Source organism: Callorhinchus milii, unplaced genomic scaffold (assembly GCF_018977255.1).
Source record: "Callorhinchus milii isolate IMCB2004 unplaced genomic scaffold, IMCB_Cmil_1.0 Scaffold7, whole genome shotgun sequence".
Classification (NCBI taxonomy): domain Eukaryota; kingdom Metazoa; phylum Chordata; class Chondrichthyes; order Chimaeriformes; family Callorhinchidae; genus Callorhinchus; species Callorhinchus milii.
Genome location: NW_024704748.1, coordinates 19,287,277 through 19,300,721, shown reverse-complemented (window position 1 = coordinate 19,300,721; position 13,445 = coordinate 19,287,277). Strand labels below are relative to the sequence as shown.

At 38.0% G+C, this 13,445-nt stretch overlaps 1 protein-coding gene across 1 annotated transcript; it reads left to right on the top strand.

The window, feature by feature from the left end:
* Positions 1-4,467: 4,467 nt before the first annotated feature.
* acta2 (actin alpha 2, smooth muscle) lies at positions 4,468-11,589 on the top strand. The gene is given in 9 exon segments (NM_001292969.1): positions 4,468-4,510; positions 6,152-6,297; positions 6,767-6,895; positions 7,029-7,139; positions 7,582-7,666; positions 7,771-7,932; positions 8,721-8,912; positions 9,497-9,678; positions 11,277-11,589. Coding segments are annotated over 8 exon segments (1,134 nt in total). The 5' UTR covers positions 4,468-4,510; positions 6,152-6,168; the 3' UTR covers positions 11,421-11,589.
* The last annotated feature ends 1,856 nt before the right edge of the window (positions 11,590-13,445 follow it).

The following is a 13,445-nucleotide window of genomic DNA, read 5'->3' as shown; positions in this document are numbered from 1 at the left end:
GACAAACCTCAGAGACATTCAAATGGACCAAAGGATTAACCCAATGCATATTTGAACAGATGGTGAGAAACATTTAGAAGATGAGAGATATTTCTTTAGCAAAGCTAAAAATGCAAAATATTCGGGTATGATGGTTCACTGTGTACTGGAAGTATTCACTCACTATGAAGCTCTTTGTAATGAGTAAGATGAACTACTAAAGTGTTGAGTAATTGTTTTATTATCTGTAATGTGTTCCTCCACATTTGGACGAAACAAAGTTATATATAAAATTGAGAAGAAATATGATTTTTCTTTACAAAATCCATACAAAATGGGTTTTGGCCTACAAGAAAATAATCATTCTGCAATTTCACAAGAATTTATTTTTTATATTGAAAAAAATAAATATTTGTTAAATATTTCATTTAATAGCAGTAATTGTAATACATTTTTCCAAAGCAAGCACTTGCTGTTATCAAGTAACATTTCTTGTTTTATTCTTGCTGTAAAGTGATGCATTAGTGTTTGGTAACAGATATTAGACTGTGCTGTGCGTCAGTTAGCCTGGAGCTTTTCATAATAGTTCACATAATGTCCAAGTACCCACATGAATATTTATGGAAAATTTCACTGTACACACATGAATATTTTTGGTGGAGATTCTATTGAAGTCTCAAGTCATGGATAAACAGAAGTTTTAATTTTGTCTCACTTCAGTAGAACATTGAAACTATATAATTATTATTGCTCTATGGTACAGTAACTGCCTCATCTTCTTCCAATTTAGGTAACTTTCTCACTCAGGCTTCGACATTGTGAGAGTGTAACCATCTAAAATGCTGATATACACAGAGACTTTTCAAGATAGCTGTCTGCATATAACTGAATTGTGCAACTCTTCTGAGTTCCTGTGCCTGTACATTCTTTGCACTTTGATGGCTAAATAAGGAAGAGAATGTAAGAAATGATTTTAATTCCTTGGATTTTGTTTACAGATTAAGTCATAAATACTGGCACTGATACATTCCTTATATGATGCATAATGTGGCCTTTCAGCCGAGAACTATACTCTAGAACAAAACTCACTCATTTATTTAGGAAGGGTGTTGTTGAACTGGGCACCGTATTCTTAATAACAGTATCCATGTTACAGTAATACTATACAACTCAGGAACATTTAAAAGTTTGACAGGATAAAATCTTAAAGGCTAAAGATTGATTTTAGGCTATTCTGATTTAAAAGGGTGGTTTAAGGGAACGATTAAATCATTAATATTTCTACTGTTTAACAGACCCTAGGGCGGAGACCGTTAAATTTGAGGATTGTTAGGGATTTTACTACGTAACTTGAAAGCAAATGACTAGATTACTTAGAAAATGGCTATTGTGTTCCAAGCACTCTGCATATTCTAACCATATCCTGAAAATGTGTGTTTGCAAATATTGACCCACTGCAACACTTTAAAAAATAAATTTATTTTATGTTATCAATAACTGACTAGATGATGCACATTTAATTGATTTATAGAGACTTGGGGCCACTTACGGGTAGGTGTAAATGAAAGAAGATTGTGTAGACAGTGTCCAATAATGTCCACATAAACACTTGAACTCCCTCTGATGGAGCCCAGCAGACTGACTCTGATTCAATCTGGCCATGGCACATTGTGCTGCACTGTTCTGCATTATTCCTTACAGGGAAATGTTTTACTAATTACTGGTAGTCTATAGGCTGCTAAATGTTTGAGTCTGTTTCTGCTGAGTACGGAAACAGTAGTTTGTTTTACCCAAAATGGGATAGCAGACATTACAAAGTTTGTTCTGCAGATGGTAATCTCTTGCCAGATAGGGACATGCACAAGATGAAGTAGGACCAGGTGTGGCTTTAAAGCTCCTCCAACAAAATCAGCTGTTACTTCATAAGTCAAGCAATTTTTAGCGTGTAACAGGCATTGTATTTTTTTAAAAAGATAATCTTGCTGAAACACATATCTAGGACTAAACCAGGAGGGGATTTACACTATCCTTGACTAACCATCCATATAAGGTTATTGCTGACATGTGATTTATTGGCTGCTAGAATTGGGTGGAGCAAGGTTGCTCTTTCAGCTTTTCTAGGAATTGTACAACCAACTTCAGTTGTTGGTCTTTGCGGAGATTATTTTAAGACTTCTAAATGTAGAGAAACCATTCTCTAGATTATCATGATTATTGCCTAATCTAAGGTAGTTTTTAAATTGATTATTATTTGTTCTGGAATTGTTGTAACTGTTTTCTTTTCTCTTGGCCAGCTTGTGTAAGTTGAGATCTGCCTTGTTTCTTAACATTTGTTTATACTCACAACAAACATGCAATTAACTCACTATATAGAAAACACCTCCTTTACTTCCAGAGTTTAGCATTCAATAGGGTAGTGCTTCATTTTGTGGAGATAAGCTTTCAAGGTCTGGTTTATCCTGTTACAATCACAGCAACATTTCTGTGTTTGTATGTCAACTTCTCTGCACAAGTATGGTCCGAAGTTGTGATATTTTCTGATGCCTTGGAGCATAAACTCAAAACAAACTTTTTTTTCCTGATCATCTCTACTGATCAAGCTTCTTTGAAGATATTATCTGAGCTCTTTAATGTCAGCTCCTAGGTTATTTGGGTCATTGGAACTGCAGGGAAATTTAGTTTCCCAATCATGTAAATTGCACTTTGTCAAAGCAAGTATATTCAAAAAATCAACCACACGAAGCTAGTCACTGCTGAGAAACCACTTTTGGCCTTCAATGAGCACCAGAGGATAATTCTTCCACTGGTATTACTGTAGAAAAGATAGTGAAGCATCCATTGTGGTTCACTTCGATTTACCTTTGAATCTTGATATTAGATATTACTGAGCAATGCATTCAAATGATTATTGCAACAACAAGCATTCATACAAAACCGTTCATATAAAAGAATGCCTCAATGTGCTCAATAAATAGTGTCAAAAATCAGGCAGGCAAATACTTTTAAAGATTTTTGGTAATTGATGTAATGCCTTTCATGTCAGGAGAACATCTCAGAGTGCTCCACGTGATCTACTGTATAGTAGTTGTACATTTTGTAGTCTAACATGCCAGCCTATTTGAACACAACAATGTTTCACAGACCAACATGAGATTAAGGTTAATCTGGGGGAATTGTTAGCCAGAACAGCAAAAGAAATTCCCTTCACTTTTCAGATAAGACCATGAGCTCTTTAATGACCATTTGAGCAGGCAGGCAAGACGTCAGTTTAATGTCTCATTGTTTTTGGAAGGAAGTTGCAGGAGATAGGGATATAGTGACTTAAAACATGACCACTGATTGTGGATATATAATTACCCTGAAATATACTCATTATAAAATTGAACATGTTAGCAATTCACAACTCATCAGGTTTTATACTTGTGATGTTTTTACCTTTTGCATGCCATGATGCTGATGTTTTATGTTCTCATTCTACTCCAATATTATACTGCAGTATGGTACCAGAGAAGAAACCAGAGGATTAAGAATAGACTGCTTTGTATCCTTGCACTGCTCAATGTGGAGGGAAAGGAGTTAACACCTGCAATGGCATCCAGAGAACTGAGAAATGGGTGTGATGAGCCTTGCATGTTACATCAGAAGCAATTTTTTTCAAGAATTTGGGTGAGTTAATAAAACCACCTTTGGATTAATTTAGTTGATACGGTTTGATATCAAGCTGTTTCAAGGTCAAACTTGAAGCAAAAGCAAAGCTGACAAAAGATTCCCAATGGGTCAGCCTATTTAAGATTCTGTCCAGCACGTCCTCCTGATGTGAAAGGCGCTATACAAATGTAATTTTGTTGTTGTTGTTGCTATATGGTTATTATTGTGGCAACTGTCAACCATAAGCACTAAGAGAGCCTGGTCGAGCTCTCTTTTCTAACATTGGACCATTGCCCATATTATTGACCGTATTATTAACCAAGCAAACCCTACCCCGCCCCATACTTTTTAATTCTCTGTGGCATCCAAATAACATATAACCATCATACCAACCCAGAAGGATGCAGTTCACCTCTGTGATGTATGTTCACATGCATTATCTAATATTATTACTTTACCCTATTTGCACCGATTTGTTTCTGCCTGCTACTATTTCAAGAATTCTCAGGCATTGCTAAATGCAACCTGTCAGTTTTATGTCAGCGTTTGGTTACAGCTGCTTTCTCCCCCCACCACCAACTTCAGATCCTCCAATATTTATGTTCCACGTTGTTAAACTCCTTCAGTTGATGAGCCTCACACACAGTGGAATGCACTACAAAGAAACCAAAGAGCTTGGACACCGAGACAAGAGCTTTAGTGTAACAACCGTATATGGCCGTGCAAAAGGAATACAAGTCGCCCAGCTCTGGGTCTGATCCTTTTTTGGGGCTGGTGTGGGTGGAAGCAGAGGGTCACGAGTCCGAGGGGCTATAAAACTCAACGACTCAGAGAGGAGGAGTGCACTCTCCCACAGTGAGGAACCCGGCAGAGCACAGACAGGGTGAGTGCCATCGAGGGTTAAAGCAACACTTGGCGCATGACTTTTAACGAATTACTCAAAAGTTTAGAATAACTGCATTCTTCTACTTTGCTCTGAAGTGTTGAGTTACTGCAGGAGAGCAGATGGGGGGGATTTGCAATTATCACTCATTGGCGAAAGTAATGTGTTTCTAAACGAAGCCTTGCACAGGTTTCTATCAAGTAACGTAGTAAAGTAACAGTTTTAATGTAAAGGGATAATCACTTGAGGCTGAGGCTGTGTGCACTTCAGGATGATATGCTCATGTCAGGGGCATTGCATTATACTGTTCATTGAACCCAGGTAATGGATCTGCAGGTGTGATCAGAGATTTGAGGCAGTGTGAGAGAGGTGAGAGAAAACCTACTTTGTGTTTCATTGCCCATGAGTGATGGGAATTTAGTTTGATGGTTACTGGGAAAATACTCTTTGAACATGACCTTAAATATGTCAAGGGCAAGATTGAGAGTGGGATGCAAAGGGCGCCTTTGCAATTTGCCTCACCTGAAAAAGGGTTTAAGCGAGAGATTTTTCATCAACAGAAAATGTTTGAATCCGTGTTGCAGTTTGGAAGAGAAAACAGATTTATTTGGCTGCAATGTCAAACAGCATCGGCTAAAGTACAGATTAATTAAAGTGATTGTAGTATGAATGATGTACAGGTGTCTGGTTGCCTTTGGACTTCTGGGTGGCAGCCATGTACTTTAGTTCCTCAGTTTTGGTGTTTATACACAGTTAATATGCAGTTTTAAGTACAATTTTTATTTTCCAGTTGTTTAGACCAATATGAAATACACCAGAGGAGAAGGACAACATTCTGGCAAAGTACCACTGTTTAGCTGCACATCACATTTTGGCACGATCCTTCCTACGTGCATATTAGGCTGTGGTTTCTCAGTGTTGTGGATTTGAAGGGTTATTACTAAATATGGTTCTTTCTGTATTTCTAACCATGTAAGCCATCCCTTCGAATGCCTCTCTGGCCATTCTTGGCATTACAGACCCAAAGTTGATTCAGAGGATGGACAGGAGTGACTTGGAACCGCATACCAAAAAACATACTTGAAAGAATTTTTATAGTGTAGCAGGCTATTTCCTAATTAGGAAACATTCATTCAAGGAGAGATGAATTATTTGGATTTCCTGTAACGCAGCTGGGATTCACTGGCTACTTTAATAAAGTTAAAGAGCAACTGTGCGTGTGCATTTCAAGATTAGTTTAATTGGATTCTGATACTACAGTGTTTACAGATACTTCAGTGGAATACACATTTAGGTGGAATGTAGTGCATTTGGACAAATTGCACAAACATTACAGATATCACCAAAGTAAATGCTATAGTTCACAAAGAGATGTACACACAGTCAGGTCCAAGTTAGAATGCCTTGCAGACCTGATACAAGTGCATTATTAACAAGTTCAAGTTTGTTCAGAAGGTTATCATCCAATTATGGTATCTACCCCTGTGGGCTATAGAGTTTACTACCATATAAGCAAGCATCTTAATTTCTGATCTACTCAGGGATTACACACCATATTATGATTTTAAATTTATATACGTCCCTTGCTCTGCTGTATTATCTGCCCAGCATTGTGATGGAGCCTCTTCTTTACTTGATTAGACTCGAACGGATTGAACATGTGCGACGAGGAAGAGACCACGGCACTGGTTTGTGATAATGGCTCTGGATTGTGTAAGGCTGGCTTTGCCGGGGATGATGCACCTCGTGCCGTCTTCCCTTCCATCGTTGGACGCCCTCGTCACCAGGTCAGTAACCGACCAACTTTTACAGTGTCTTAGTGAGAAACAGCTGTCAGAAGCATCTATAAAACATAGTATGTTTTTCTTAAAACAATGTTTCTGGGCTGTTACTACATGTCAACCAAGAATACTGGGACTTAGTGCCTCAAACAACATTGCAATCCTAATGTCAAGGTTTGATATGAGAAGAACAAATCATCGCACTGTACATTCAAAAAACTGAGATGTTGAAGAATAGGATCAGAACGTAACTATAAATAAATAAAAAAGGTATGCGATTTTGCTACAGTAACCAACATCACTAGTAAACATGTTCCATTTTATTACATCAATTATAGCCTTTATAAAGAGACAGTGTACAAATAATATCCATATGTTTTATAAATGGTCAGAATGTTTAGAAACTCCACCTACTGCCAGTTTCATTATTATGTTCGATGTGTACTTATTCTATCTCTGCTGTTTAACCCTATAGGGTGTTATGGTTGGTATGGGTCAGAAAGACAGCTATGTAGGCGATGAAGCTCAAAGTAAGAGAGGTATCTTAACCCTGAAATACCCCATTGAACATGGCATCATAACAAATTGGGATGATATGGAAAAGGTGAGAAAACATTTATATTATTCTGCTTCAGATAAGACAATCATCATCTATATTCCTGGTACCAATTAAGCTGAACAAGCATAGAATACTTTCGTATCTTGACGACTTATTTTTGAAACCTTTTTTCTTCTAGATCTGGCACCACACTTTCTATAATGAGCTTCGTGTAGCTCCAGAAGAACATCCAACTCTGCTGACTGAGGCTCCACTAAACCCCAAAGCTAACCGTGAAAAGATGACCCAGGTACTGCATGCCAAGTCACTGCCTTGTCATTAAACCTTTAGGCAACATGATCCTATTCTTTTAACTCTGATACTTGGCTATTTCGATAAATCATGGCATTATATTAAAACAATGATGTGGTTTATATTACGAGACCTACCAATTTCCAAATATATCCATTGGACCTAATAGACAACTAGCTGTGCAAGTGGGAAATAATAATGGTAATAATCCTTGTATTTGATAGGTTTATCACATCATTGAGATGTCTCAAAGCGCTTCACAGGCTTTACTGTAAAATTAATTGACTGTGTATTTTAAGGTCGCAATAAGTAACAACTTGCACTTATATAATGCCCTTCACAAAAGATAGTCTTGAACATTCTTTAATAATTAAAATAATTATTGGAGCTTTGCCAATTTATAGTTTCTATGATGCTTAACTGAATGTGATCACTTTCAGATCATGTTCGAGACCTTCAATGTGCCAGCTATGTATGTTGCTATCCAGGCCGTCCTGTCTCTTTATGCATCAGGCCGTACAACTGGTAAGTTAAAGCTGTGCAGCTGCGGGATTGACATGAATTATATTTTCAATTAACTGAAATGATGTCCTGTGCATTCCTGATCAAATGGATATGTCTATCTCTAGGTATTGTGCTGGACTCTGGAGATGGTGTCACCCACAATGTGCCAATCTATGAAGGCTATGCCTTGCCCCACGCTATTATGCGTCTGGATCTGGCTGGTCGTGATCTCACTGACTACCTCATGAAAATCCTTACTGAACGTGGCTATTCTTTTGTCACCACAGGTATGAATAGGATGCTTCCCAGTGACTTTGTGCGTCTGTTCCCGTGTTACTTTCAGAAGGTACCTACAGTATTAGGTTCTATCGTTATTCATTCTCACTTTCACAAAAAATATCAAGGGAGAAGGGTTTAAAGATTAATGTAGTATCTTGCTTAGTTGTGTGAGAATTGAATACCAATGGGTTCAACTCAGCCCTTCATCCTTTCAAGTTTAAGAAAGTGAGCATCATACCTTTAAAAAAAACTCCCAGAAAAGGCCAGCAAAGTTTCCTTGTGACTTAATTAACGTTTAAGAGACAATCTTGATAAGTTAAGGCAGATCCCTAGTAAAGCAAACCAGACTTGCAATGGTCAACATGTTCACAATCCAAAATCCTATTGGGTAGAATTGCCCCCAATTAATGAAATATCATGCTGTGCAATATTAACCTAATAATGTAATGTTATCACATTAGGAGGTATTTGTAACCAAAGCTGGCCAATAAGGTAACCAAAAGCACGAACAAAAAGGGAGGGATTAAGACAGGCTTTAAAGGCGAGCAGGCAAGACAGATAGAATGCAGGCTTATTTTATCCTAGTAAATATTAACCACATTAAGTTATTGTTCCAATTTGAATATGCTTCAACATTAAGATTTGGGGATTTAATAGCAAAACCTCTTCTCTAGGTAACAGAATTAAAGTGTTTGTGGTGATTTCTATGGAGCTACAAATTCATATCAATGAATTAATGAGTAAGACAAAGATTGGATATTTCACTCCTGAAGCCCTATTTACTTTCACTCCACAGCTGAACGTGAAATTGTACGTGACATTAAGGAAAAGTTGTGTTACGTGGCTCTTGACTTCGAAAATGAGATGGCAACAGCTGCATCCTCCTCCTCTTTGGAGAAAAGCTATGAGCTGCCTGATGGTCAGGTTATCACCATAGGCAATGAGCGCTTCCGCTGCCCAGAGACTCTTTTCCAGCCATCCTTTATTGGTGAGTTTTGCATTGCCTTATTAGAAGCAGCAGCAAATTTTAATTCTTTTAATATTAATGTGCCCCATAATTATTGCATGTGATATTAATACTTGTACTGCTACAATTAATTATAGCATCTCAACTGAGTGGGTGGGATTAATGCTATGTTTAAAAGTAGCAAGAAGAAGTGTAATTCTTAAGATGACAATGTTGATTTAGTTACATGTGGACACCTTCCACAACAAACGTAGAGACCATTTATAATCAGACTTTTTGCCATTATTGCTCACTGCACTGCTGTTTTTTTGCACTTTCACAAAAATGAAACTTTAACAAGAACAAATATTCAACATTCATGGACACATTTTAAAAAAAAATAGAGACATGAGTTTAAGTATTAGTGAAGTTGTTTTAGCATCACCAAAGCAGTCTCTGATTATTAATTCTGGTTTACAAATCCAGATCTCAGAACATACATGTTGTTCATTAATTGATTACATCTTCTTATTTACAATGCTACTCTACACAACATGCTCTAAAGAAATTCTCCATTTGCCTAAATTTCACACCCTCCATTGATTTATTTGAAATCTGATCCACAGGAATGGAGTCAGCAGGTATCCATGAGACCACATATAATAGTATTATGAAGTGCGATATTGACATCAGAAAGGATTTGTACGCCAATAATGTACTGTCTGGTGGTACCACTATGTACCCTGGCATTGCTGATCGCATGCAGAAGGAAATCACTGCATTAGCCCCCAGCACCATGAAAATCAAGGTGAGTAAATAACCTGAACAAAAAGATTGTATTTATATTGTCAAAAAAATAATTATTCTGATTATCACATGAAACTTCAAAGGTTTTATATTCGAGCCTACATTGCAATTTGATCCAGAGTGGCACCCTTGTGCATTAGCAATAATGTGGCTGCACTGTTGAAGGGCCATCCTAAATACATCCCATCTGATGGTTATAGTGGCTTCAGGCTACTGTAAAAATTATTTAGCGCTATTTTGAAGCTTAGATTTCTCCCTCATCCACATTCACCAAAAATGAATCATTTTAATTATCCACCTGATTGCGTAGATTAGGTGCTACATTTAGCTTCTTGAGTCATTGATTCCTGGCAGGGCGAAACCTTGGGCAAGTTTTCTTACTTCACACACCTGATAATAATCCCTCAAGGAAAAAAAACAATAATAAATTGGTCACTTCAATCCACGACTGTTTGTGGGACACTTCTGTGCGCAATTGGCTGCCATGGTTCGCCCACAAATATACAGTCAATTCACTTGCAGTTTATTCTGTGAAGCACTTGGAGACGTCTAGAAGATATGAAGAGCGCTAAATTAAATGCAAGGATTATTATTATTATGTGTTAAATTGGTGTGAGAAAGATATGACTTAAGTCAAACAATAATAATCCCATACTTTGATACAGTACCTTATCACATAAGCCTCAAAGCACTTCACAGTGTGGGTGCAATGTGGCAGCCAATTTGTGCGCAGCAATGTCCCACAAACAGCCATGAAATAAATAAACATCTTTATTTGGGGGATTATTGGCTGGGACACTGGAAGAAACTCCCTTCATTTTTCGACTAGTGCCGTGGGAACTTTAATGTCCACCTGAACAGGTACCTCCAGCAATGCAGCAAACCCCCAACACCACATAGTGCCATCATGGACTCTAATGGATTCCAAGTCCTGACGTGGGTCTTGAACCTATGATCTTCTGATTAGCTGAGCCAGGCTGACAAATAGCTGATATTAGCTCTGATATTACGCTGTATTATCACAGTATATTCTTTAAGAGGTCTCAACGATGTGATAAGGACCTATATCAAATGCAAGGATTATTATAACCTTTCATTTGGATTTGCATGTTATAAGAGATTTTATCTGGGGAAAAACTCAGGGAGTAAATGCATTTCATTAAGAGTTTAGAACTATGCTACAAGTCCAAACAAATTCAGTATCCAGGCCACATTATTCAGTAGATTCTGACAGAAAGCATGCAAGTACCACTTCTGAGCTCTAGCCCTTCCTTACTTCAGCTGTGGAGCACTCAACTCTTGTTTAAAACCATTGTCTTGTGCGCAGAATAGAACTTGGGCTCTTATAAACAACATCTGCAGAGGCTTAAGAATGAGTCTCTTGCCTATCTTCTCAGTCAAGGAAGGTTTGTTCCATAGGGAGGATTATGGAATGAGCTAAACACAAGGATATTAAAAGAAAACTACAGAATAACTGAAACTCACCTCTTTGAACCATGCATAATTAAGCATGTACCAGTCTATTAACTTTTAAATGCTAGACCACATGAAGAAATTATGTTGAAATAATTTGGGTACCATTTTTTCCCTCTCTGGCAGATCATTGCTCCTCCTGAACGTAAATACTCTGTCTGGATCGGTGGCTCCATCTTGGCCTCTCTGTCCACCTTCCAGCAGATGTGGATTAGTAAGCCGGAGTATGATGAAGCCGGTCCATCTATTGTACACCGCAAATGCTTTTAAACTGTTGTCTCTTGTCGACTTTGTTTCTTTTTTTGCAAAGAAAACTGTGAATGTGCAATTAAAGAAATATACTTTCTACTGTTTCATTCCATTGCTCTGTCACTTGGGATTTCTTGTAGCTTTATCTGAATGAATGGGATTTTTTAAAATAAAGTAAGAATGTGCTGCCAGTCTTTTCACAATTGCCTCTCATGTACTTGTGACTCCTGTTCTTGTATTTTAGCAAAGCAATAGTTAAACACACTATTTAAGTTAACTGTCTTAACACTAAACACTGAATTATTAATGTCTCGTACTACGGTTTCAGATTCCTTGAGTTTTTATTAATTCACAATACTGTCTTTATTAAATTCAAATCCATCCCAACGATTTTTTAAAAATATCTATGGTAATTTTAAACATTATTAACTTAATTCTTCATTTAATTTAGTCCTGCAATTCAATTTTTACTAGCTCATCTTTTCTAGTTATTTTTGTCTGACATTTCACATATTGACATTACATGATTGAATTCCTGTGGTTGGTGAATGACCAAGTTAATTAAATTAGATACACAAAGAACACCATGGAAATAATAAACTAAACCAGAACAATAATATATGTGCCATACAAGACCACTTACATATGAATATTGCCCTGACCATAATGAAGAGGAGAGCGATAATAGAAGGATAAGCTATGAGACATCTCAGACGCCATCTTATAGAGGCATATATGATGCTAAATGAGATTGAGAAAGCAAACTGAAAACAATACTTTCAGATAGGTCAAAGCATCAAAAACGCATTTTCAGGAAAGAAATGTCAGGATGGAGACCAGTAAGTATCCTTTCCCCAGAAGATAATTAACAATTAGAACGGATTAGCAGGAAGCCAAACTCATTAAGGAAATAGCTTAATGCTGTAGTGGGAAGACAGTTGGATGAGTATGCTGGAAAGGAAGAGATCAAATGGGTCAAAGGGCCTCTCTCTTGACCATTGATCCTATTTTCAGTGCCAACTTTAGTTCTTCAACATGTACGCATCAACAACAACAACAAGATTCCATTTATAGAGCGCCTTTCACGTCGGGAGGACATCCCAAGGCGCTGTACAGTTGGGTCAGGACCCGAGCAGGGGGGAAATGGTCAGGGTGAGGGGAGGGAAGGAGCGAGGAGGGGGTAGAGAGTCGAGAGGGGAGCTGAAGGCTCGGTCAAAGAGAAAGGTCTTGAGACCGGCCTTGAAGGAGGAAAGGGAGGAAGCAAGGCAAAGGCACTGGGGGATAGAGCATGATGTGATTGCCCTTCAGTGACTGTTGTGCGTTCACTTAAGACTAATCCTCTCAGTTCCCTTTTTAACTAGTGTAGGAAAAACCCAGCACATGACTAAGTGCTTATTTCAAATATGAACTATGTATATAATCAACTTAAAATATTAAACGTTTATTTCATCGTGTGACAAATTATATATTTTGATGAGATACATTTTGCAATCTACTGGAAGGAAAAAAACAGACTATTAATCCAAAGAACCCTTTGAAATCACTTTCCAAAGTTAACATTTTATACATCTTTGACCCATTGTGAGACATTTGTAGTTTAGCCAGTTTAAATACTGTGGATTCTCTGGTTATACATATCTAGTTTAAAAACTCGCACATCTTTGATGAACATGGCATAATAACCCTTTTAAGTTATTATTGGCAAACAACCTCATACACTCATTCATCACCTCAAGGCTCGACTATGGAAACTCCCTCTTTGACGGCCTCCCCAACAACTCCCTCCACACGCTGCAGATCATCCAGAACTCTGCAGCTCATGTCCTCTCCCGCACCAGGCTTCATGACCCTGTCACCCGCAACTTCGCCCGGCTCCCCATCCCTCTGAGGATAGAATTCAAAAACCTTATCCTCACTTTCAAGGACCTCCACGGCCTTGCCTCCTCCTACCTCTCTGACCTGCTAACACCCTATCAACCCGTCTGCTCCTTCCATTCAGCAGGCTCCATGTCTCCCGTCCAACCCACCCTACCAGCCTCTCTGCCC